The sequence below is a fragment of the Pyrus communis genome, chromosome 6 (genome assembly GCF_963583255.1).
Source record: "Pyrus communis chromosome 6, drPyrComm1.1, whole genome shotgun sequence".
Lineage (NCBI taxonomy): Eukaryota > Viridiplantae > Streptophyta > Magnoliopsida > Rosales > Rosaceae > Pyrus > Pyrus communis.
The window spans coordinates 28548301-28572822 of NC_084808.1; the positions used below are offsets into that span (position 1 = coordinate 28548301).

A 24522-nucleotide genomic window follows, 5' to 3' on the forward strand; every position below is an offset into this window, starting at 1 on the left:
TCACCTCGAGTTATCCAAACTATATTTACTGAATTAAAAATTAGAATTGTAGTCATTTTTTCTGTATAAAAAAAAAATTAAAAGTTAATATTCAAATGTTGCCCCTCAATAATTTTCTCATTAGTACGTTACAATTTGTAATTTCATATGAATATATTCTTAGGTGCCAAATGGATCCGTTTTCTATACTGTTTCAGTCTCTTTCTTTGGTATATAATTATGAAAAATATACTTTCGAAACAAATAAAGAAGAGGAATGAAGTGAGAAACTTCACCGCTGACAAATTCCAACTAGCCGGCGTACCAGCAAAGACAAAAAGACATGAAAACTACCTTTCCAAATACAACATAAAAATAATATTATTAATCTCTTAGAGCATGTTAATATTGAGATTGTACCAATTAGTCTTTGTGGCGAATATCTTGCAAACAATAGTATGTATGTTTTATAATAGCTTATACATCGATGTACAAATAAAATATTGTTATTGATCTTTCCTTTCTTACTCTGTATTTTTTTATAACAGTCGAAGTGCTCTATTTATAGAGTAACTCTATACGAATATATTATTATATTTTGAAATTTACATTACATTATTTTGAAAATACGATCACCTTTATCTCCAAAATCTACATCCCTTTGTGTGGGTATTGAAAAAACTTATGTGGGCATTCATTAAACCGGCAACAGTTTCAACATTGCCAATGTTTTCAACAAATATGACTCCTAGAGATGAATAGAGGAGAGAATAGTGACGACGACGTTGATGATCTTGCTTGCGGTGCGGGCAAGTTGACAAGAACGTGTAATTTAGCAGCTTCCTTTAAGTGCCAACCTTGCTAGCTAGCTAGGCTGCTTCACTTGCCAGTTTTTTCTGTCTCTTTCAAAATCTCCAGACACTCGAAGCATAGCGCAGAGAATAGTCAAACTATTTGCAGCGTTCTGTCGTTATTGGCATCGGAGATTGGAACCATTGGGCTTGGTTGCTTGTGGATACGACGACGCCTGCCAGCAGTTTAACAAGGCTATTATTGTAAGCACGACGATGACAAAGGAAGAGACGAGGATGCCCTCGCCCTTGCTCTTGCCCTTGACATCAATTGAAGAAGAATTAGAACCTGCTTTTGATGCTGATGATGATGATGATGATGAAAGTCTGTTTTCCATTGATTTTAATTTTAACTTCAAGGATAGTTTTAAGGAAAAGGAAAAGGCCGTTCCTTGTTATTATCACGTAGCTGTTGGGGGGCAGAAGAGCGAGTCTAGCGTGGATGCGCTTCTCTGGACACTGAGTCACACGGCGGTGACTCATGATCGTGATCAATCTTCAGTAATACTAGTCCTCGTCCATGTCTTTGCACCGATCCGATACGTTCCTTCTCCTTGTAAGTTCAGCTAATCTAATTCAAATTCTCATCATTATTTGTGTTTGTGTTTGCGTGTGTCTTCGTAAACGCGCCCGCCGGTGAGTTGGAACAAGGTCAAATTTGGAAGGCTTGTTTGTAAGCCGTTTTGTTCATTAACCCTTTTGGTTTTCTTTTATTAGAAACACGTCGAAATTGTTAGTAAATGTTTAATTGCTCAACTTTTAGAGATCTTGAAACAGTTAAAGGTTTTTTGTCAAACAAAATCAAAACTGTTTTTGGTTGTCAAAAAACGATTAGAACATTTCTTGAAGCAGTCCCAAATTGTACGAGTCTAATACATTGAACCTGGATGATGTATAGTCTATGTCATGACTCATACTTTTCATCTATATTATCGAATACGCATAATATATATCTTTTTTCTTTTTATAATTTAGTACAATATAATTTTTATAATTTTCAAAGTGGAAGGTACAGGGTTGACATACCTTATAAAGCATACATATAAATTGTATGAGTTGTTGATTTGAGTTGAATCCATCAAAGCCTTACACTAACCACAGGAGTTCAACACAAATTTCAGATTAACCTGATTTTCTAGCTGTAAAGATGATTTGGGATTTTTGAACTTTAATCCTTGAAGAAGATTAAAATTTAATAAAATCTTGTGTTAGATTGAATATTGATTTTAGTCATCTAATATGTACTTAATTCAAATTCAAATTCATATTATATTTTTAATAGATATTACATTAAAATTAAAATTTATTATTATACACATTTTAATTTTTTTTGTTTATTTTATTTCATCTAATTAGTGTACCTAAACGTCCATATCATAATATATTTTACTAAATTAGTATACCAAAATATCCGTACCTAGATATATTGTAGTAAATTAGTGGCACATAAGAAAATATGCAAAAATATAAGTGTACTGAAAAATTTTGTACCTAAATATATGATACTAAATTAGTGTACCAAAATGTTGGTACCAAAATATATTATAATAAACTAGTATACCGAAATATCCGCACCTAAACATATTATACTAACCTAGTGTACCAAAATGTTCGTACCTAAATATATTATAATGAATTAGTGGCACATAAGAAAATATGCCAAAACATAAGTGTACCAAAAAATCTCTACGAAAATATTTTCTTACAAAAGATACTTACCATAATGAGAATTAAAATTTATAATATTTTCATATAATTTAATTTATGAACACCATAAAATTATAAAGAAAAAAGAGAGACATTTAATACATATGTTGAAATTAAATAGAATCTAGAGACTAAAATCAAATTTTAATCTTGTATAAGACATTTTTTTTTTTTTTAAACTTCAGCTTAATTAAGGATTAAAATCTAGTATTCTATTTTTTTTTTTTTTGCTTTTTTTGTTTGACAAAAGCTGTAAAGACGATTGACATTAGGGTTATGACTGCATTCAATCAACTAACTGATTTTTTTTAACGTATATATTAATTCATCATTAGTGAAAGATGTTTCTGTACGTTTGTCTTGGTTCTTCTGATATGCAGTAGGAATGCTTCCAAAAAATAGTGTGAATACAATTATGATGGAGAATTGGATGGCCCTAGAAAGAGACAGAAGGAGGAAACTCCTTCACAAATACGTTGATGCCTGCTCATCTGCCAAGGTATTACCAGATTCCGAAGTACAGACACTCTATGGCTATTTAATTACAAGTCTATTAGTACTAATTAACCTCTGTATGACGATTAATATGATGTTAACGGAACAGGTTAAGACGGAGATTATGCTTATTGAGAGTGATACAGTTGCCAAGGCAATCCTAGAACTTATTCCTACTCAAAACATAAGAAACCTAGTAGTTGGAACCACCAAATCAAGTCTGAGGAAACTGAGGTTCAAGAAAGGGAGTGGAATAGCAAGTCAGATCCTACAAAATGCGCCTGAAACAAGCTGCAATATTAAGATCATATGCAAGGGAAAGGAAGTGATTGATGACACTATGTTTATTGGCTCGACTTCCTCGCGTAGTAGTAACGCGAACTCCTTGTCCACGCAAGATGAAGACGATCATCAAGAACAACGAATCTCAACAGATTATAATAAACATGAGTACTCGCGTCCTGAAGCGAAATCTCCATCATCTTTAAATGGATACAAGCAAATGTGGTGGGGGAAACCAAAATCTTCACAAATAACAGCTTGATTTTGTTGTGTGATGATTTTGACATGATGAGATTGGCATGTATATTGTCTGTGAATGGCAGGCAATGTAAGTTGCACATTTATACATTACACATAAGTTTTGTAACCTAATTCATCTACTTTTACACCTAGCTAGCTACTTCATCATAGATTATAGCAGCTCAGCCTACAATTCCACTCGTAGCGTACTTCACAATTACAAATTTAGTAGCGAACCGCAACGAGTATAGAAAGCTAAGGTTTGTGTGGGATGTTTTGGTTTCTGGGTTTGAGGAGAAGGATGTTTTTTGAGCAATGGTTTGCAAAGAAATTGTTGAAGAAGTTGAAGTGGAAGCCATATTAGTTCAATTAAAGAAATTTCAGATTAGTGTTCAATTTGGCGACCTTGGTTCTTTTGTTCAAATGCTTGTTTTGAAGAGGGGGATTTTTGGACCAAACAAACACGTTTGGAAGATAAGGTATCTCAATAATCTATTACCCTAAATTTCGATATCTATGCATAACTTGGAAGAAAAAATCATATCTTTGACCAAAATTCCAAATGCCCAGATTTTTTATTTTTTATTTTTTATTTTTTTTATTTAAGGCAATGCCCCTTCTTACAAGATGTGCTATTGATGATTCTCTCCAAGTCCATAAGAAGCAAAGGTATAAACGTAGGGTTTGGGGGAAAACTGGTGAACCGGAACAGACCGGTCTAAATCAATTGCTTGTTGACGAAAAATAGTTAAAACATCCAAAAGCAGAACCAGCCTAGCTATACATGGCTCAATTCACAATTCTTAACTAGTTAAATGTGAACCACACCGAATTAAAACAAATTGAACCAAACAAACCGTTGAATCCTCATCATAAAACTTTTCATGTTGTAGCAGTTTGGCCTCATCATAAGCTTCTTAAAATTCATGCTAGACGTTTCAGAAACGTTTGAGCCATTGGAAAATTGTGATAATTGAGGCTAGAATTTGGTCCCTGCCAATAATTTTTCTTTGGTTTTTTTAGTTTACAGCTTAAAAATTCAATGGAAAGTGCTCATATGGCTTAATAAAAGATTTGACCAGTTCCAAAATCCTTGTAACATTTTCCTTATTTGTCCACACAAAAAGATCTTGCAGAAACTCCAAAAGCGAACATTTCAAACAAACAAAAAAATTATTTTAGTTACATGATTCATATAATTTCACATTGAAGAGAATGCATTAAACAAAGGGAAAACACAAGTTACACTAGAGAGCAAATAGATTATGTTGTACCTAGACTCCTGCTAAACCTTTAGAACCAGGAAGGTTGATCCACTCAATCTGCAGCACGATTTCGCCACACTCGACGTTTCGCAGTTTGAGAATCATGTCCTGAACAATCTTGCCATTTTCCCAAACGCAACAGCTCTCGGTGGAGAGGCAATTGGTCCTGTTGGGCTGAACTTTCTTGAGGGCGCAGCCCTTCGGGAGGGCGTCCGCGTCTAACCCCATCTTCAGACACTCGACGTAGGGTTTGATGTCTATGTCTGCATCCCCCATCTTGTCGTCCACGGTTAACGTGTCTTTGTCGTACACTTGTAGATGGATGGGTTCTTCCAAGTTGGTGATCGAAAGCGTCAGCTCCTCGTTCCACTCAGGGTTGCAGTTCCTTTTTATCACTTTTGTCTTCAGTTTCTGCGATCCCATGGTGACCGTCAGGTACGGATCACTCGTCTTGACGTCGCGGATGGCGAGGTTGACTCCTCGCTTGATCCGAAGCCTGAGAAGTCCGAAGATGTTGTTCATCGTAATTTATCGAAACAATAACGATAATAAATTTCTGGTTTTTCTAGTTCTGGATTAGAAGATATGTAGGAGGATGCATGGAATGGAAAAAATGTGGGCTGAGGAACTCAGGTATATAAAATGATAAGACAGTCACTTTTTGAAGGGCAAGGAAGTGGTGCAAATGTCAATAAGGCAACCATTCACAGAGAGACCACACAACAACCGATCGCCACTCATGACTTTAAGGATGGAAGTGGTCCGCCGCCCTTGTCGCTTTGCCACCCCTAATTTATGTAAGGCACTATTGGGTTTTGGATAGTACCGTGCTATGGTTTTGTGTACATTTGGGTTTGGATTGGCCCATCCACCTTTTCAATTGGATCACGGGCCTGGGTCGGCTCGGTTGGCGGGAAACAATGTAAGCTGAAAGGGATCACACCACCCTTCTCTAAGTTGCAGCTTTTTTATTAAGCAATAGAGTGGTTCGTTGTACACTCAAGTTTTGTTACAGTCACATATAAAATAAAGAAATATGTCATCAACAGAAAATTTTAAACTAAAAATAAAGCCTTCATAATTACTACAAGGAGAATGGGTAATCGAAGAAAGTTGGGGTTTAGCCTGAAGAAAAAAACCTTCATAATTATTATGAGTAGCTCATTATGGGGTTTAGCTTGAAGAAAGTAGGGGTTCCATAATAAAACTAATTGATAATATAGGGAGTATTCAATTATTTATAAACACGTGCAATATCTCTCATTTCCCCATGTGAGATTCATACTTGCCACACATCTCACCCCTCCTTTAATGTAGATATGTCTTTTAGAAAGCACTTCAAATGTCTATAAATATTTTTGTTAAAACTTTCGACATGCTTCCAAACGAAGAAACACTTAAAGAAAAAGCTTTAATAAGCAAAAAGTGCTATCTAAAAAAAGCATTTCTAATTGAGACTCTAATTTGCATGAAGAGGGTCCAAACTAGATTTCAAATGAATATATCCTTACTCTGATCAACTAACTTAATCTAGATAATGAAGATTCGAACTAGAGCGGAAAAAGGTTGGCTTCATTATACTCCGAAGTCTGACGAGAGTCACGTGGAAATTGTTCAAGACGTGTGGAAAAAGTCGAGATGTTAATCCATGCATGCATTCTCTTCCTCAGAGGGAACACGTATACGGTATACTATTTACTAATTTACTATGTTGTATGCACATCTACGGTGCCTTCAAATTATCTTGTGTTGTGATGTCATTGTTTTAGCATCGTTGAGGAACATCTGATCAAATCCTTCATACCTCGTATCTATCCTACCTCAGTTATGTTTCAGATACGCATATATATATATATATTCTCAACTCAATGCAATTTTGTGGCATGCTCAATGCTTCCTTAATCCATGCATTCAAATGCACGCACTACCAATATGCATGGAATATGCTTTACTTGCTTTTGTGCTTACTCTACTTCAAAGGAATTCAGATCCTTTCTGGATCTCGTCGTCTAGGTCGAGAAATTTGAACCGTTGAAGAGAAAGAGATTCAAATTCTTAATTTGTATGAGGTGGGCTAATGAGATAAGACTAATGAGGGTCTTATAATTTACAATGAATGGTCCAAATCTTCGAATCGATCAACTCCAACGACATCAATCGGGAGAAAGATCTCGATTCTTTCAAAAGGGACCCAAAAACTCTGAATTTTCATGGATCCTTTTTAGCTTTATGTCCTTTGGTCTGCCATGCACCATAGATCCCATATGCTATTAGTTGGAAAAAAGTGTGAGAAGAAAATTTTAAGCATCTACTTTTTGGCTGAGATGACTGGATTATGCTCTTGAAGTTTATATAATCCGAGTCCAATCTTATATTTATTTATTTTGTTTATTGTCACGAGAGGAACATTAAAAAAAAAAAAATACACCATTTACCAAAACATAGACACTGATAAAAAAGTTTATATAGTCATCAGACAATTATAAAGTACATAATCTCTCATCTCGGGTAATTGAATGTGTTTTTAATTTTTCGATCTCTACCTTTAATATTAGACTCAACAGTGGATTACTCTAAATTATTGATCACCAAGTGACCAGAAACGAAGATTTTGTACACCTAAATTTCACTCTAAAACAAATGCCACTTGATCATGTTAAGTCTTTATTTAGTTGGGGTCAAAACAGATTATGTTTTTTTTTTTTTATTAACAATGTGGCATAAGCCCAAAAGAAGAGAAAATATTACACAAAAATATTATCAGGCCACAAAACTCAACTATATTTACAACTAGCAATCGACGACTAGGAAGACCTTCTGAAAAAATACTGAACTCAAATTGCATAACAAACCAAAACAAATTAAATCATCAACAACAATAAAAAAAAAATCCCAAAAACAACTTTAATGTATAAGAGCAGTGACAGAATCAGATTCACCATAACTAAGCTTACTGTATAGAATCTTACCTCGACCAATATTAGCACAAAAGCGAGAGACACATGGCCCGACAAGGTTATGCTTTTTATGTCAGAGGTTACAGCCCGTCCCACCAAATGTCCCAAACAAATTAGTATTAAACACAACAAATCAGCATATCTCTTTCTCGCTTACCAATCAAGGCACGCTTGGCGGGTTTTCCGTATATTGAATAAGAGAATATCCTTTTTATACCAGAAAACGGGAAAGCGGCAAGAAAGCATGCATTTTTCTATAGGAATAGGAATATAATAATGTCATTTTCCTATACAAATACCAGATCCAAGAATTTCACTCTAATTACAACACCCAAACGCAATTTTTATTTTAAGGGATTAAACTGATTCTCCTAACCAAGTGGAGTGAAAAGCAGTGTTGGTTCAACGTAGTATAAATATCGCCATATGAATTTATGAAAATATCCTGATATATCAATATCAATTCGTTGTAAAGTGGATTATCGATTCCTCAATTTTAGTCAAAATTAAAGAAACATTATTCAAAAAAATTCAAAATTTGAAATGGGTTGTGAACAATTTTTTTAAAATGAATTGATAAATGTTGTTCATATTTAATAATATTTTTATATCTCACCCATATGAGATAACATTTAGGGTAAATATCAGTTTACTATTCTCAAATTTCGTGATTTTCAACATTTGGTACATAAAATTTTTTTCATCTCAAAGTCATACCTAACGTGTTAATTTTGGGACAATCTCATACATCCGTTAGTTTTGGACCCCTTAACAGCTAGACTAGCGGATATATGAGATTGTTCCAAAATTAACACTTTAGGTATGAATTTGGAACGAAAAAAACTTTATGTACCAAATGTTGAAAATCATGAAACTTGAAGGTAATAAACTAATATTTACCCAAAAATTTATATTTCACCTCCTTTTACTATCGATCTCGAAGGGAATATACTTTTACTAATTAACAGCAGGGAAAAACTGACAGGTACGAAGACGAGCCAATCAGAAGTGAAGGAGGAAGCGGTAAATCAGGGGAAGTCGGTGGCAGTGAAATTTACCCCAACCGGCCCAAACATTTCCAGAACGAAATAAGCAATATAAAAGCAGGGGCACCTCTCCCTATAATTTCATCGCAAAAATCTCGAAAGAGAGGATTTGATTCGAGAGAGAGAGCCGCCTCCGTTCCCAACGAAACCCTAACCCTAAATACCCAAGTTTCTTCCCCTTTCGATCGGATTTCCTGTTTCCGTTCCGATTGATCCTCTCCAGAAACTCACGGTATTCCTCCCTTTCACAAAATTTCATCACGATTCGAAGCAAGCAAGTTGTTGATGGTGGAAATCTCAAGCGGCAGTAATTTCATGCGCTCCCTGAAACAATCAAGGGCGAGCGCTATCCTCCCGATCTCCGCCGCGTCCGCATTCGCTTTCGGCTCCTGCAAGGAAGCCTGGTACTACCGCTGCCTCGGCGTCGACCCGTAAATCTACGTCAGAGCTCTCTCTCCCTCTATCTTCCTCTTTCTCATAGTCCGTTTTTTATCATCGCACCCGGATTTTCACTAATCGTCGCCGCCGTCCGTCGATTTTTTGATTATTTTGTTGAATTGAATCAGTAACTGGTTGGGAAAGAGGGAACTCTGAAAAGAAAAAAAAACAAATTTAGATTTTCTGTTGGCTGGCTTTTTGCTGTTCGATTGATTGATTTGATTTTGATTACGAAACGACGAAGATGTTGCTGTACAAGCAGAAGAAGAACCAGAGCACCGCCAAGGGCAACAGGCTCTTGATCAGCATCACTGTGCTCGGCAGTGCCGGCCCGATCCGCTTTGTTGTCAACGAGCAGGAGCTCATCGCCGCCGTCATGGACACCGCATTAAAATCCTATGCGCGTGAGGGCCGCTTCCCGGTTCTCGGCTCCGATCTCAATGACTTCCTGCTCTACTGCCCCGCCGTAGGACCTGAAGGTGATTAACCCTAACCAATCCTTAATCACTTTTGAATTCACCAATCTAATCACTTAAAAATCCGTGTTCTTGATTCATGTCAACCGAATTTTAAGAACTGAATCTTACCCTTTATTTCTTACCAATCCAATTTCAAAACCCATATCTCAGTATTGACATAAATTTATGAAATTGAAGAGTATCAGGGTGTTCTTAGTTGAAATTGGTTCTGTTTTTATGCATTCTTTTTCAATGTGATTCTCTGAGATTGAATTCTGGTCGCGTTTGTAAATTTGATTGCAGCTCTGAGCCTGTGGGACACAATCGGAGCGCAAGGAGCTCGTAACTTTATGCTGTGCAAGAAGCCTCAGCCAGTGAAGATGGAGAAGGATGAGATACCAGCAGCTGCAATTACTCGCAAGGGTAGTGGGAGCTGGAAGGCATGGATCAATAAGTCCCTCAATCTCAAGGTCTCTTCCCATTAAATTAATTTCTCAGTTAACGGGGAAAAAAGGAGAGCAATTTGTGGTTTGTCTAGCTTTTGTTTGAGTTATTTGGTGTCTTTGTTCATTAGTTGCAGAGTCATCGTTTCGGGCTGAACCCTGTTTTTTTCCCATCAAGTTTTTGTTTTTGGAATAAATTACAGATTGGTTGTAATGCTTTGTTTCTTTCAATTCCTTCAGTGTGCATTAGAGGATCTTGCACTGTAACTTTGACTCGGTTCAGTTGCATTAATCAATGGTAGTTCTTTTTTTCGTGACATAATGCGTTCAAGGTGGCAATTAAGTAGGTAGGCTTGATGTTGCTGTTAAAGCTGTCGTTTCTTTGTTCTTCTTGCAAGTTCACAAACCTATCACCTTCATGTGATGATATTCGGTACGACTGGCTGACTAGAACGGCTCTAGGAGAGATTTTTCAGTGTCATCGTCACACAAGATTGTATACTACATTATGTTATATAAATGGTGGGATATGTGTGTTAAAAAATTAATAATTTAAAAAATAAAATTTTCCACCACTTACATAAAAACACGTGGTGTACTATTTGTGTTCTCGTCACAACTAAAAATTTCCCCAACATCTAGTGTGTGGATGGGGTTTGCCTGATTAGGTGGCACTCACCCATTGACTGGGAGGGTGTGTGGGGCCGGTTAAGATTAAAATGCAAAGGTGTAGAGAGCATATTTTTTTAAGCATTTCAAAACAATTTTGGGGGAATAAAGTGTTAAGGTTATGCTACCACAGCCATCATACGATAATTGATGCATGTGAAAGCTGCTGAATTATGGGCATGTGGGGAGGATTTAGTGACTGCGGAGTATCAACTCGATTGAAAGTTGAAACAGCTTTACCGCCGAGTTTGAAGTTAAGCCGGTTTCTCATTCTCCACTCCAGGCATATGCGAATTATGCTATTTCTCATTCTTTTTCTTGAAAACTATATTATTATTCAGTATACGGCATATATCATATCAATGAATGAAAAATCTGTTTTATTTTCCAAGAATAGAAACAATGAATGAAAAGTTAAACGTAGGGCAAAAAATTCAACAGGTTAGGCCCAAAGAGGTGTATAGCAGACGATAGACTACATAACAGTGTGATAAGAATAGAAGCAATGAACGAAAAGTTAAATGTATGGCAAAAGTTGAACGTAGGGCAAAAAATTCAACGGGTCAAGCCCAAGGAGGTGTATAGCAAACAACAGACTACACAGCAGTGTGACAAGAATATAAACAATGAATGAAAAGTTAAATGTACGACAGAAGTTGAATGTAGGACAAAAAAATCAACGGGTCAAGCCCAAGGAGGTGTGTAGCAGACAATAGACTACACGAGTGTGGCAAGAATATAAACAATGCATGAAAAGTTAAATGTACGACAGAAGTTGAATGTAGGACAACAAAATCAACGGGTCAGGGCCAAGGAGGTGTATAGCAAACAACAAATTACACAGTAGTGTGACAAGAAAAGAAACAATGAATGAAAAGTTAAATATATAACATAAGTTGAATGTAGGACAAAAAAATCAACGGATTAGGCCCAAGGAGGTGTATAGCAAACAACAAACTACACAGCAGTGTGACACTTCTTACCAACCAAACATTGCCGTTAAACTCTCAGCGAAGGTAAAAATGCCTCGTGCTTTTTGTTGAAGGCGACTACGGCTCCCGCCCAATTCTCTAAACAGTTGAAGAAAACAGACGAAAAAGGGCGGCGCGAATCTTCCACTGAATTCGATACAGAGCTAGGACAAATTGGTTGGGAAGTTCCATGAGCAAATTTACTCATCTTGATCAGGTTGATCATCCGAACCTGATCGAACAACTTTCCAGTGGGACTTTTACATGTTTACATAGAGATGTACCCGACTAGACTAAAACGTTAATAAACACATTCCACCAAGTATCTTCTCAATTTTTTGTTCTCACACCACGTAATCAGTTACAACAAGAACCAAGTTTTATCTCAGTAAGTAAGGTCGTCGGTTTGAATCCTAAAATGTCATTGTTCTCGTTTTTGCGCCAAATCTTCTGTTAGTTTCAAGTATTCTATATTTTCTTATAATCTCTTATAAAGTCTTCCTAAGCCTTCTTTTACACCACGTGATCAATTACATAATATAATTTCCCCACCATACCATTGATACTAGAAGCATCATTTATATTTGTCATGATGTATTTCAATAGAGTATGATTTTCTCCTTTTCTATTCCCTTCCTCTTCCCTCTCCTTCTCTAACATTTTACTTTTTGTTTTTTGTCTCTATATCAATATAAGATGCTGATGAATGATTTAATCGTAACTATTCAAATAACAGGAACCGAATAAATGAGAAAGAAATTAAGAGAAAAGAGAATCATTGACAATTTATATGACCACAAAATAAAGGAGCTCTCACATTTTTCCGATCTGACAGCAACAATCATCTCTCATAGTCCCTATCCTAAATTTGTGGAACAGTTGTCAAACTGAGCACCACTGGCAGGCACGTGTGCGTGTTGTGTCCATGACGGTACATGTTTATCGTACAATTTCCTTATCCCATCAATTTTAAAAGCCACGAACCTCTGTTCCTTTATCGGGCATCTGGGTCCAGAATTTTCTGTCTCCTTTCACTCTTCCAGACTCAGATGATTTGCAATTTATGGTTATGGTGTCTCTCTTTGATCATCAAATCTTAATCAACAAGAAAGTGGACGAATCTTGTCCTGTTGAAGAATGATTTATATGTAACGAGTTCATTATTTTTTTAATATTTTAGTTTAATAATATATGACGGTGAATCTGTTCAATGTAAGTTGTTTTTAAAATCGCAGTTTTGGCTGTGCTCCTTTCTCTGCATCAACTTTCAACACGCGGTGCAATCAAGCCCACCAATTTCTTTGATCATTACTACTGTACATTTAAGTATTATGAGCTCAAATTTGAATTTGGGCCACAGCTTACAACTATGTAAAATTGGGCTCACAAGGTAGGTAATGACCTAGAAATAGTACACATCAACCGAAGCCCAAACTACTTGTGGTTGTAGCCTAAAGTTTATCTTTGGGAAAATGTTGCGTAGGATTGTCCGACCATGTTAAATCGGAAGTTTTTTTTAACACAAGTATGGAACTCTTGACCCCATATAATCTTACTAAATGTGAGAGGTGTTCTAATAGGACTGCCTTACAGAAGATTGAAGGTAAAGTCTCCAAATGATGGCTTCTTTTGAAATGCAATCATCTATATAGTGCGATATAAGGACAACTTATTTTGCATAAAGTTTCATAAATCACACTCCTCTATGGTGGTGCTATCCACACTCCCCTCTCAATTTTCAACCATCGGATCAAATGAATTGAAGAATATAATTGAACAAAATTAACAAAGGTGTGTGTGAATAGAACTACCCTTTTTGAAAGCTTGAAAGTGGATAAAACAAACCTGAGTTTAGTCAAATTGACTAGAGCCCAATCAACTTTGAACGTCCTCTTTACAGTTAAGTTTAATGTAACATAAGATATCGCTTGAATAAAAAAATCTCGAACGTGAATAAAAGTTCAAGTAGTCCCCTTGTTTTCAAACTTTAGTCACTTCAATTTCCATTATGGTTTAGTCTTTAGGCCAAAGCCACTTCCTTTTTAGAAAGTTTCTTCTTCTTTAATCTTTGGGTCAATTTTTAAGTAAGACTACGGAGTTGAAATTACTCTTAGATTAGTAATTTTACTTGGTCTCAATCAATTCACAACATCCAAACAAGAAGGAGATTGGAAGAAGGAAAAACGTGAAGAAATTGGCAAGTTGGAAAGGAGGGAAGGAGAGTAGAGCAAAATGGTCAAAGATCTCTCGAAACCATGCTTAAAGAGGCAGGAATTAAGGCATGCAGCACGTCGTATTCAGGATGTCCCGACATGCAAACAACTGTTCCCAAACGCACGAGTGATTCCGACTATTTAACAACGACACCATATTATTCATTACTTGCATTCCCACGTATAAAATCTCATCCATTAATTCATTATCCATGGAGTTTGATAGATGTTTGTGAAGCAAATTTGCTGGTGACTGTTGACAAATGCGGCTAACCCTGCAGAATTTGATGGCAACCAATCACTTCCTCCAAGCTTCCATCATTACTCTCACTTGGCTTCTTAACCCAAAGTTGCGAGCTATTTTAGTCTGATTTGGCTTCCTCGTAAAATAAATAACTGTTACTCATCAATATTTTAGGTGATTGGAACAATAGCTCACTAGCATCAATATTGTCTTCAACTTGCGTATTATTATCTACCAAAACATTGAACATATACAACGCTCAATCTCAAAAGAAAGTAATTTCTACACGCTCTATTTTACCTTTTTTTTCTCTTAACAAAATATCTCGCTGCAATGTATGGTAGGACGAACAATTTATTATATATTGCATTCTATTTTATAAAACTTTCCAATATGAGAATTTAAAATGATCGGCAATACCAACTTCCTGCACAAATACTTTTGTTTTAAGGAAAAAGGAAGAAGAAGAAGAAGCTAAAGTCTCACGTCTGCATTTTGCTAGATTAATATTTTCGGCCCCCATAGTATTGAGACTTTTTAATTAAAATAGTCTTTGAGATTGACATTACTCCTTAGTGTGGTCCTTAACAATAAAATTGATAGAAATGGTCTCAGAGTTTGTTCACAGTAAATCATTTGGTCTTTCCGTAAATAATCTGTCAATATCCTTATTAAATTGTAATTGAGCAGCCATGTGACCATCTTTTTAAAGGTATTTTCGTCAAACCAACTCCTTTACTTTACGAGGATATTGACAAATTTTTCACAGAATGACTGACGGAATGACCAAAACAATTTACGATGGATAAACTCATGTATCATTCATATCGATTTTCATTATCAGAGAGTAATATGAAGAGTTATGTCAATCTCAGACAGCAATTTAACTAAAAAAACTGATATTAGTGATTCTTTGCGGAATGGGGACAAAGTAATGGGAGTATGGGATGGAGAAAAGAGCATGATGAAGGGTTTCGAATAAAAGTAAATCTCTAGCACAAGGGGTCAATAAAATTATAATTTAAGTTTTCCAAAAAAAATTAAAAAATAAAATTATAATTAAACAAAAAAGTCCTTAGTTAAATTCGAACAAGTTGACATTAAAAAAAAAAATTATAAGCGCACCATTATATATTATTGCATGTAATTTAAACATCAAAGATTATTAAAAATGTACGTGGGATTGTCACATAATGTACGTATTTATCTGGTCCAATGCCCTACGACTAAGATGGCTCGGGCGGCCATCAGTGCTTCCCTCTCATTCTCTCACTAATCTCCTCCTTTTTACACCCAAAAACCAAAAGCTTTTGACCATTTCCTTTAATCAAATTATTATTTAAATGTTAATTAACAAATAACAAATAAGCGGATCCGTGTCACTATTTTTTGTTTCCACAACCCTTGACATATTGTTTTGTGGACATTTTTTTCGTAATGTATTTTAATGATTTGAGTATTCTTTCTTTTAAGTCTTCCTTTTAAAATCATGTTTATAAAAAATCACCCAAATTTGAAACCCTATAATATTTGGATTAAGAGTCTACAGTTTCTTTATAAAACCATATTCGTCTATTTTCTTCACTATAAATGAATGTCTTAACGATTTTAGATTTGTCTAATTTTTTACTAGGATGATCTATGAATGGTGTTTTAAAAGGTACGTGGTTTAGATCGTGAAAATACATTACAGAGTGAACCCTACAAAACTTATGAAAAAAAAAAAATATCACGGATCTGCTCATTTTAAAATTATATTTTACTAAGAGATGGGGCAGGACCACACGGGAATCTTTTATGTTCTGATTGTATCTTACATGGTATTGATAGGGCAGGGGATATTTTGTTTTATTTGTTTATTTATCATGCAGCATTAGTGACATGCATATAATTACAAAACTTTTAAGTCCAATCTAGGTGGCTAAAATATAATACGATATAATGCACAAAATGAAAGGAAATTTAGGTGCTATACGAATTCCCCAGTCATAATTTATGATATGTTTCTTTTTAAATTTCAACGTGTGCAAGCTTAATCCAACTAACATTTTAAAGAGAAATTTTGGCATATAATATGATTAGAGCAACTTTCACATTGTATATGATCAGTATGAAGTGACCAAAACGCAAATAGTATTGTACTTATATAAGCGGTATCATACATGTGACGCTATTGAAGTTTTTCAAATTAAAGAGAGCCCTAAAGTTGTATTCTATGAAATCACTAAGGGATGACTCAGTGGTTAGAGTAGAATTTCAGGCACGCATCCTATAATGCACGTATTGAGTTCGATTTTTGGCGTTGGTAAATCGCACGAGGTGGCAGGAAGAAGCTGAAATACCTCTTTGAGTCTTTCCAACCTCCAAAATGATTGACTACCATGACGAAGTCACCAATTTATCATAGCTTTTTATAAACAAAAGTTGTATTCTATGTAATTATTGGTGGGTTCCCTTTGGGACACAAAATATTAGTAATATACTACATGAAATATTGTATGTATTCTGTATAGCATACCATATGAGAAAGAGATGCAAATTAAATTTGAATTATGTCATACCTCATCTGATATTCCCAGGCAATCGAGCTTAGTCTTACTCAATGACTCATATACTATTAGCTGGCCCGGCCATTACAGACAACAATTAGACTACAGATAATATTATTTTAACTGTACCTTTACAAAATTTAGAATCTCAAGTTGAAAAGGAAGTAGTAAACTCCTTCAACTTCGTGAGAGATTTTTCAGTGTGCTAGGCATATAATCTGGTATACTAAATGTCATAACAATTGGCTAAAAACTTGAAGAATAAAAAATTCTACTAATTGTATCATGACACTTGATATATTGAACTGTATTTTTAGCACACTGAAAAATTTCTCTAACTTCATGTCTTCAACTCATTAGAGTGTGAATAATTAAAACAAATTAATTAAATAGTAAATTATTGTGCAGTCCATATGATATATTGAACTGTGTTTTCAGCACACTGAAAATCTCTCTAACTTCATGTCTTCAACTCATTAGAGTGTGAATAATTAAAGCAAATTAATTAAGGGAAGTGTTATTGGCACTCCAAAAATCTCATTCTACACTCCTTACAAGTATATTTTTCTTTCCTAATATAGAAAGTTTGGAGTGTAGAATGAGATTTTTGAAGTGCTAATAACAATTCCCTTAATTAAATAGTAAACTATTGTGCAGTCCATATGTTTTGTAGCTAGTCATTAATTATTAAAGTATGCAAGTAAAAAAAGATATAGATTTGTTACATTTGCTTTAGGGTTTACTAACTCATGGTAACTTTTGCTAAGTAGTATTAATCATTTGAAAGAGAAGGAGATAATGAAGTTAAAGCACTCCCCAAACTTCATCCATTGGTTGGAACGCCCTCTACCTTCACGGTAGAAGTAATACACGAGAGAAATTTGTGTAAGAATTCCTGAATCATGTCATTCGTAATTTCATACGACATTTTTTACAAAAATATATGACATCTTTAAATATTAATTTCACCCAAACTCACACGGTCCGTCCTTACCGAAGATATTCTCTGCACTTTAGAGCCTAACTCGTTCTTTTTTTTTTTTTTTTAAATATAAAATAAAAATAAATTTATCTATGATCTCTTTGGTATATATTGGAGTGAGCACATGCACATGCACATGGTCTTGTTTTCACCCCATGGAAGTAAGAGTTTGGGAATCAAAAAGTTTGAGTTCTATAACATCACGATTCATCCCGTGTACTATAGTTTATATTATCACGTTGGCCGAAGCTATGGGTCTTCGAAATGCCTTAAATCTAGCAAAACAACGCAAACTCCGGAGAACCATGGTGGAAGGGGACTCGAAGGTTGTTATATGTTATCACTGGAAGACGTGTGACCTCTTGGAGAATTAGAACTATTGTGCGGAGGACATTAAATGGCTTGCTTCCTCTTTTGATTTGGTAGAGTGGAACTATGTCTATTGGTAAGCTAACTTTAAAGGAAAATTAATGACAATAGCTTGAAAACTTTGAGTTTTAATGATAAGGACAAAATAAAAGGTAAAGTGAATAGTACCAGGTTTGACTCTTTAGTGTAAAAATATGATTTTTCGTTAAAGTGAACCGTACCTATTTAGGTCACAGGTGCAACAATTTGTATATTTGAGATGGTTGTATTCCTTATCAAGCTAGAAATGTTCTGTTGTAACTTGTATGATGTCAGAGATCTCTCAGGTGTTCAGCTTCTCTATTTAATAAAGTTCTCTTTTCCTTAAAAAAAAATGTTAAGGGAGTTTCTTAAAAATAAAATTATTTATGAACTCTCTGTTATCTTACAATCGAACGTCAATTCTCATGTCAACATTACATATATATGTTTATATACGTATTCCCCTCATGGAAGTAACCTAACAAAAGGGGAGATGGAATTATTGCACCTGTTACTTGAGGAAAACCGAAGAGAAAGGGAATATTAATTCAGGTAAAGTTGGAGAAAAAGTGAGATGGATCGCGGCAAAGAACATAATAAAAGGCAACTTTTTTTTCGAGAAAAGTGGTCACAAAAAAGAAGAAAAGTTTGACATTGAAGTTGGCCTGCCTTTTCACTTTCTCATGATGATTGTGCTTTCTTTCCCGTTCCCTGCAGGACCTAATAAAACAGGATTCTTCAACACTGATTTTCCACAAATGTAAAAAGTTACTGCGACACTTCATTAAATTCACACATATATTTATCAACTTTCTTTTCTAAGATCAACAGGCGGCAAACCTAGGTCAGTTTATTTTTTTGAAGTCGAAAAGACTTAAAGAGATATTTTAATTTTTTTTTAATAATTATAATATGATTCATCAATATCAAAAGTCTAATCCAAAACGAATTGTGTAAAATACGAATTCAAAATTTGTCAAACCTACTGAAGCATCCAACATATAACATGAAGTGCGACAGTAGCCTAGTACGAAATCAAAGCACATTTGACAGTTGGTACAACCGTATCCCACCCTACAATAATAGGCAGTGGGTGGTGGAATCCAGCCTAGATAGATCACAATCTCAGGGTTCGAATAGTGTTTTGCTCTTCTACCTTTTTCCATTTTAGTTCCATCACCATGCCACAAGCAACTTAACCCTAAGTCAAGACAAAATTTCAAATGCAAGATAAGGACTCTTAATCGCTTAAGTTATAAGTCATTTTCCGTCATTTCGTCCAGCTTGATTCAAACATAGAACTTTGGAGAGATTCAGACTAAACACGCTTCACTACTTCAATTATAAGTCTCTTAGCCTCGCCAAATCAACACATACAATGTCAACGAAGCATGTTTCAAACACACTGACTTCAAATACAAGCTAAACACTCTTAACCACTTTGACGTGCCCACGTGAGGCAATAATTGTCAAAAAGAGTAATTGAATTTATTTTTACCACCAACCTATGTATGAAATATAAACATTCGTACACATCCACCTCTTGCTACAGAGAAATAACCCCTAACAAATTGAAGTTAAAAAAAAAAAGGTAAAAAGAAAGAGGCTGATGGTGTTCTCAACCGAACATTTTGCTAATGGGCCTAAATGGTGGTCCTCTTTGGGTGTCCCAATCTCAATCTCCTGATCGCATCCAGCTCAGTACCACAGACATATGTCACATTTGGTAACCCCACCACCATCACTAGGGTTTGTTTGGTTGGCACCCAAAAAAAGGATCTAAGTTTTTGAAAAGTTGACCCAACTCGCTACTCGACTCAGTGAGCCATGACCGAGTTGGAAGAGGCTTTCCACGCCGAGGTGGCAATGAGCGGGCGAGTGTGCCAGCCCAACATCAGACACCCGTCGTTCTCCTCCACCCGATATCCATCTCCGCCGGCGAACAACGCCAGCAGCATACTCGCTTGCTTGAACGCGTTCGACCCGAGATGAACGGGGACGAAATCTGCCGAGTCGAACCGGGCTCTCCACTGGGTCAACGTCTCGTGCCTCTCCACCCGGTCCAACCCTTCGCACGCCACTACGTTGCAGATTTGCTTCCCCAAATAAACCTCCGACATCACCTTATCCTGGCTGTTCGCCGACCCCTCCAGCGAGTCAAACAGGGTCGAGTAGTAGTGGAGCGACTCGTTGAACCGGTCCATAAAAACAGGACCGTTGTGGTTCGCCTCCTGCTCCACCACGGTCAGGATCTCCGGCTTCATTTGCTTCACCACTGATAGCACCTTCTCAATCGCGCCGGGTCGGGCTAGCAGCTTGTGCAACTCGAAGACCGAGCTGACCGCCACAGATTCAACCTCACTCGGTCTGAGTTCGAGCATCGACGCGTCGAGATCGGCCAAGCTGTTTGCCACAAATCCTCTGTATTCAAACTCAACGTGGATGGTTTCAGCCAATTGGGCGAGTTTCCATCCCACTTCCTGAAGGTGGTCGGAGTTATCGGAAGACGGCGGCCCTATACCCGTGAGCCGAAAAGCGGGCGGGCCGCCGGGTCGAAGCGCCAACGCCTGCATCAGAGCGGGCCACTGCATCCCCTGGTTCATGGAGAAATCGATGACGTGGACTCTGGTTTTGCCTTGTAGGGATTCGAGGATGGCTTGATTGGCGGTGAAGTGGGCGAATTTAAGGTAGGGGCAGGTCTCGTAGAAGTGCATCTGCAGCATGTCGGAGAAGGAGTGGTCGATCGGCGGCTGAGGGTAGACTCTGAAGATTCGATGGGCCAGGGCTTCGGCGAAGAAGGTGGCGACTTTACGCATGGCACCTGCTTGTGATCCTGCCAGGTAGCCGATCTGGGTCACCAGGGCTTTGGCGAGGTTGAAGTTGTTCTGCTGGACGGCTTCCGCGCAGGCCATGAGGCCGTGGACGAGTCGGACTCCGTTTTCCTGGGAGTCAACCAGGAGGGCTGGGCGGGTTGATGATGACTCGGCGGGGGCGGGGAGGGAGATGGGTTGTTGTGGTTGTGGAAGGGAGGAGGCGGCGGGGCGGTTAAAGAGGAGGTCGGAGGGAGAAGACCCGGATGAGGATTTGAGACGCTTGGGCTCCCGCGAGGAAGAATCGAGGCGGGTTTTGGTGAACACGGCGGTTCCGGGGATGGATTTGAAGTCATAGTAGCTGGAAGAAGAGTTGCAGTCTTCGAATACATTTTGGGTGGGTGATGTGCTAATGGATTTGCTCTTCCGATGATCTGGGAAATCGACAGTGGTGATGGACGACTCTGCCGGAGCTAAAAACGGGTCGTCAACGAGCTGGACTTGCTGCTGACTAGGCTGTATCCCAGCGACGGCGCCGCCCATTAAAGGATCGAAATTAGGCGGCGGGACGTTAATCTCGGAGATCATGGTCTCGAGCCACGTCGACAGATCCGACGGGTTATAGTGAACGGTGTCAGAAGCGAGCTGAGAGAGTCCATCTTCCTGAGCACAACCCATAAATTCTTCAAGCTGCTCAAGCTTCTGAGCAACATCCGCCATGTCCGAAGACCGAACCTTGTACCCCAACACCGCCAGAAGCTCGTCCATCCCACCGTCCATTGTCTGGGATTCGTCCGGCCACATCTTGGCCTTGCCGAAGTCGACCCCGGCAGAGGTGGAAGCCATGGACGGGTCTGGATGCTGCTGCGGCAGCGGATACTGATTCAGCTGATGAATCTGATGCTCCCCTTTCATTTTTCTGAATCAATTTCCAATTTTGTTGAATTGGGTTTGCAACAAATTCCGAGTCGAGAAATGGGTAGGGCTCGGAAATGAAAGAGCGCTAGGAATGGGCGAGGAATCTGAGCATTGAGGATTGGGGAAGAAGGAGGGGCGTTTGCTTGGTTTTTCACTACCACCACTACCAGCTAGCCCTCTTTGCCAGTTATAATATTTTTATTTTCTAATTTTTCTTTATTTTTTGAATGTTGAAATAAATATAAAATTAGAAACATAAATATTAAAAAAGGTGCTCCGTGATGGGGGCGCGACCTCCAATGAAGTACGCGGGCAAACAACAACCGGACCTGGACCTGGACCTGGATTGTCTGTGATCCTATCTCTTACCTTTTCCATCTTTTCTTATTTTCTATAATCACGATTAAGCCATATTAATATTTTATATTAATTTTTTATGAAAATAATAAAACAAAAAACAATGAAAATATAAAATGTTGATGTGGCAAACCGTGGCCACAAAAATAAAAGGGGACATGAAGGGTATGGGATGGGGAGAGCAGACAATCCAGGTCTCCCAACCTGACCTGGATTGTCTTCCATCCCTATCCTATACCCTTCTCATCCCCTCTATATTTTATGGTCACGGTTAAACAATGTTAACATTTTATATTGATATTTTTATAGAAATAATAAGACAAAAATCAATGAGAATATAAAATATTGACATGGTTTAACCGTGATCACATAAATAAGAGAAGATGAGAAAAGTATGGGATGAGAGGGCAGACAATCCAAGTCCAACAACAACCATCAGTACTACACCTCAAACACAAACAGGTAAACTTGAACAATATTATTTTACATTTTTTACCTCTTTTTATTTAGAGAATTTTAACGAAAAATCATATTTTTACACTAAATAATCAATTATGGTACTATTTACTTTATCTTTCATTATATTTTTATCGTTAAATCTTAAAATTTTCAAACGTTTTTTATTAATTTTTCTTTTTATTTATTTATTGGGAAAAATAAAAAAAATGATCGCAGGCTCTGCAGCCTCATATTATTCTAGTGATCCCCTGCTGCCTTTGATTCTTTTTTACTTCTACAGGCACGTGATTTGGTTGTAAGTTGGGGGCAGTTTCAAATTTTTCTTGGTTCAAGGATCCTCCCATCTAGATATGATGTTATTATTAAGATAGTAATTTTTGGGTTTACTTTTTACTACTTCCACGTTTCAACACAAGTCAAAAGAAAATCAAACTGATAGAAAACATGAATGCAATATATATATATATATATATATATATATATATATATATAACTCATCACTTTAGTTTATGAAATTTAAAATTAATAAAAGTAGTCTTTGAGTTTATTCACCTTCAATCATTTTAGTCCTCTTGTGAAAGATTTTCATTACATAAGGATAAAACGACAAAAATACTTGCAACTTTTGTCAAAAGTATTTTGATTCATTGTTTATTAAAGTTAGAGTACTTTTATCGTTTTGGTTTTTCTATTACATTGTGAAGAATGTTTAAACTATTAAATTGAAGGTATTGTTATCATTTTGATCATTTTGTTTACGCAGGCATGGAGCATTCTATTAGGGTTTGGCTTTTCTAATCACTTTGTGTAGAAAATGATAAATTACTTTACCATTTTAACGATTAAATTCTGATGTGTAACCCAACTCGCAATTGTCACATCGAAAAGAAAAGGCACGTTATGTCATTTGAGTTAAAAGATTAGTTGATTACTGGGATTTACTTTTACTAAGTTAAAGGTCAAAGGAAGAGAGCACTGTTCCTTTAACAAGGACACGTCCATTAAGTATTATTATTAAAGCTGTTGATTATTGTTTTGGTGGCTTGGTGTGCACTTAATTAAGTGAATTAAGATGTAGACATGATGAGATTACGCGGATTAAGATAAGTAATTGCCGCGTTGAAAAGTTAATGCATCTCTTAATTTGGTCTTGGTTTGCTATTAATTGACTAAATATTGTTCAGAGTGTCAAAAATACGATCCGATTACACTTGGTGTAATAATGCAAATGGTTAAAAATTTAGAGAGAAAAAAAATTCCAACCAATTGTATTATCTGTCACATCCCAGCCCGGGTCCCGTCACATCCCGGACTCGACTCCACCGTAACACGATATTATCCGATTTGGATCTCGATCACGCCCTCACGGTTTTGTTTCTAGAAACTCACACGAGAACTTCACAGTAGGTCACCCATCATGGGAGTGCTCTCGCGCGAACTCGCTAACTTCAGAGTTAAAGTTCCGATGAATTCCGAAGTCAGTGAGCTCCCAAAAGGCATCATGCTAAATAAAGATGTGAATATACATATAAGGCTTATTCACTCTTATGAACGATGTGAGATGTAACATTATCGCTTGGTGTTCCAAACAATGTTTCTCAACGCAGTAAAAATTTCTATTAGTTTTCATAATTAATGTGGCCGAATCGGATACAATCATATGCATGGTACATAAATTTAGGTAAAATTATGATTGCTTTAGAATTAATAACACCAAATAACGCTTAAGCCAGATCACTAAAAAGCTGTCGAGCTTTGAAGTCGTGCAGCCAATGAGGTTCAATAAATGTGGAGATATT

At 36.8% G+C, this 24522-nt stretch overlaps 4 protein-coding genes across 4 annotated transcripts; 2 read left to right on the top strand and 2 right to left on the bottom strand.

Annotated features, from left to right (window-relative positions):
* The first annotated feature begins 874 nt into the window (after positions 1–874).
* LOC137737565 (U-box domain-containing protein 37-like) lies at positions 875–4495 on the top strand. Its single transcript, XM_068477086.1, has 3 exons — positions 875–1386; positions 2918–3036; positions 3142–4495. The coding sequence occupies exons 1-3, from the start codon at positions 1047–1049 to the stop codon at positions 3574–3576; spliced, it is 894 nt and encodes a 297-aa protein (XP_068333187.1). The 5' UTR covers positions 875–1046; the 3' UTR covers positions 3577–4495.
* A 222-nt stretch (positions 4496–4717) lies between these two features.
* On the bottom strand, positions 4718–5553 carry LOC137737564 (protein C2-DOMAIN ABA-RELATED 7-like). Its single transcript, XM_068477084.1, has one exon. It carries the CDS (start codon positions 5339–5341, stop codon positions 4829–4831), a length of 513 nt encoding a protein of 170 aa, XP_068333185.1. The 5' UTR covers positions 5342–5553; the 3' UTR covers positions 4718–4828.
* Positions 5554–8895: 3342 nt separating this feature from the next.
* On the top strand, positions 8896–10462 carry LOC137737566 (uncharacterized protein At4g22758-like). Its single transcript, XM_068477087.1, has 2 exons — positions 8896–9739; positions 10022–10462. Exons 1-2 carry the CDS (start codon positions 9505–9507, stop codon positions 10201–10203), a joined length of 417 nt encoding a protein of 138 aa, XP_068333188.1. The 5' UTR covers positions 8896–9504; the 3' UTR covers positions 10204–10462.
* Positions 10463–19473: 9011 nt separating this feature from the next.
* Positions 19474–22218, bottom strand: LOC137737152 (DELLA protein GAIP-B-like). Its single transcript, XM_068476544.1, has one exon. The coding sequence runs from the start codon at positions 21902–21904 to the stop codon at positions 19997–19999; it is 1908 nt and encodes a 635-aa protein (XP_068332645.1). The 5' UTR covers positions 21905–22218; the 3' UTR covers positions 19474–19996.
* Positions 22219–24522: the final 2304 nt, after the last annotated feature.

What these genes read in the sequence shown, in the direction of transcription:
- LOC137737565 (XM_068477086.1), top strand. Translation starts at nt 1,047, where the DNA reads ATGACAAAGGAAGAGACGAGGATGCCCTCGCCCTTGCTCTTGCCCTTG. An exon ending in CCGATACGTTCCTTCTCCTT is followed by an intron (nt 1,387 to 2,917) that starts GTAAGTTCAGCT and finishes TCTGATATGCAG; the next exon opens with TAGGAATGCTTCCAAAAAAT. An exon ending in ATGCCTGCTCATCTGCCAAG is followed by an intron (nt 3,037 to 3,141) that starts GTATTACCAGAT and finishes TTAACGGAACAG; the next exon opens with GTTAAGACGGAGATTATGCT.
- LOC137737564 (XM_068477084.1), bottom strand. Translation starts at nt 5,341, where the DNA reads ATGAACAACATCTTCGGACTTCTCAGGCTTCGGATCAAGCGAGGAGTC.
- LOC137737566 (XM_068477087.1), top strand. Translation starts at nt 9,505, where the DNA reads ATGTTGCTGTACAAGCAGAAGAAGAACCAGAGCACCGCCAAGGGCAAC. An exon ending in CCCCGCCGTAGGACCTGAAG is followed by an intron (nt 9,740 to 10,021) that starts GTGATTAACCCT and finishes ATTTGATTGCAG; the next exon opens with CTCTGAGCCTGTGGGACACA.
- LOC137737152 (XM_068476544.1), bottom strand. Translation starts at nt 21,904, where the DNA reads ATGAAAGGGGAGCATCAGATTCATCAGCTGAATCAGTATCCGCTGCCG.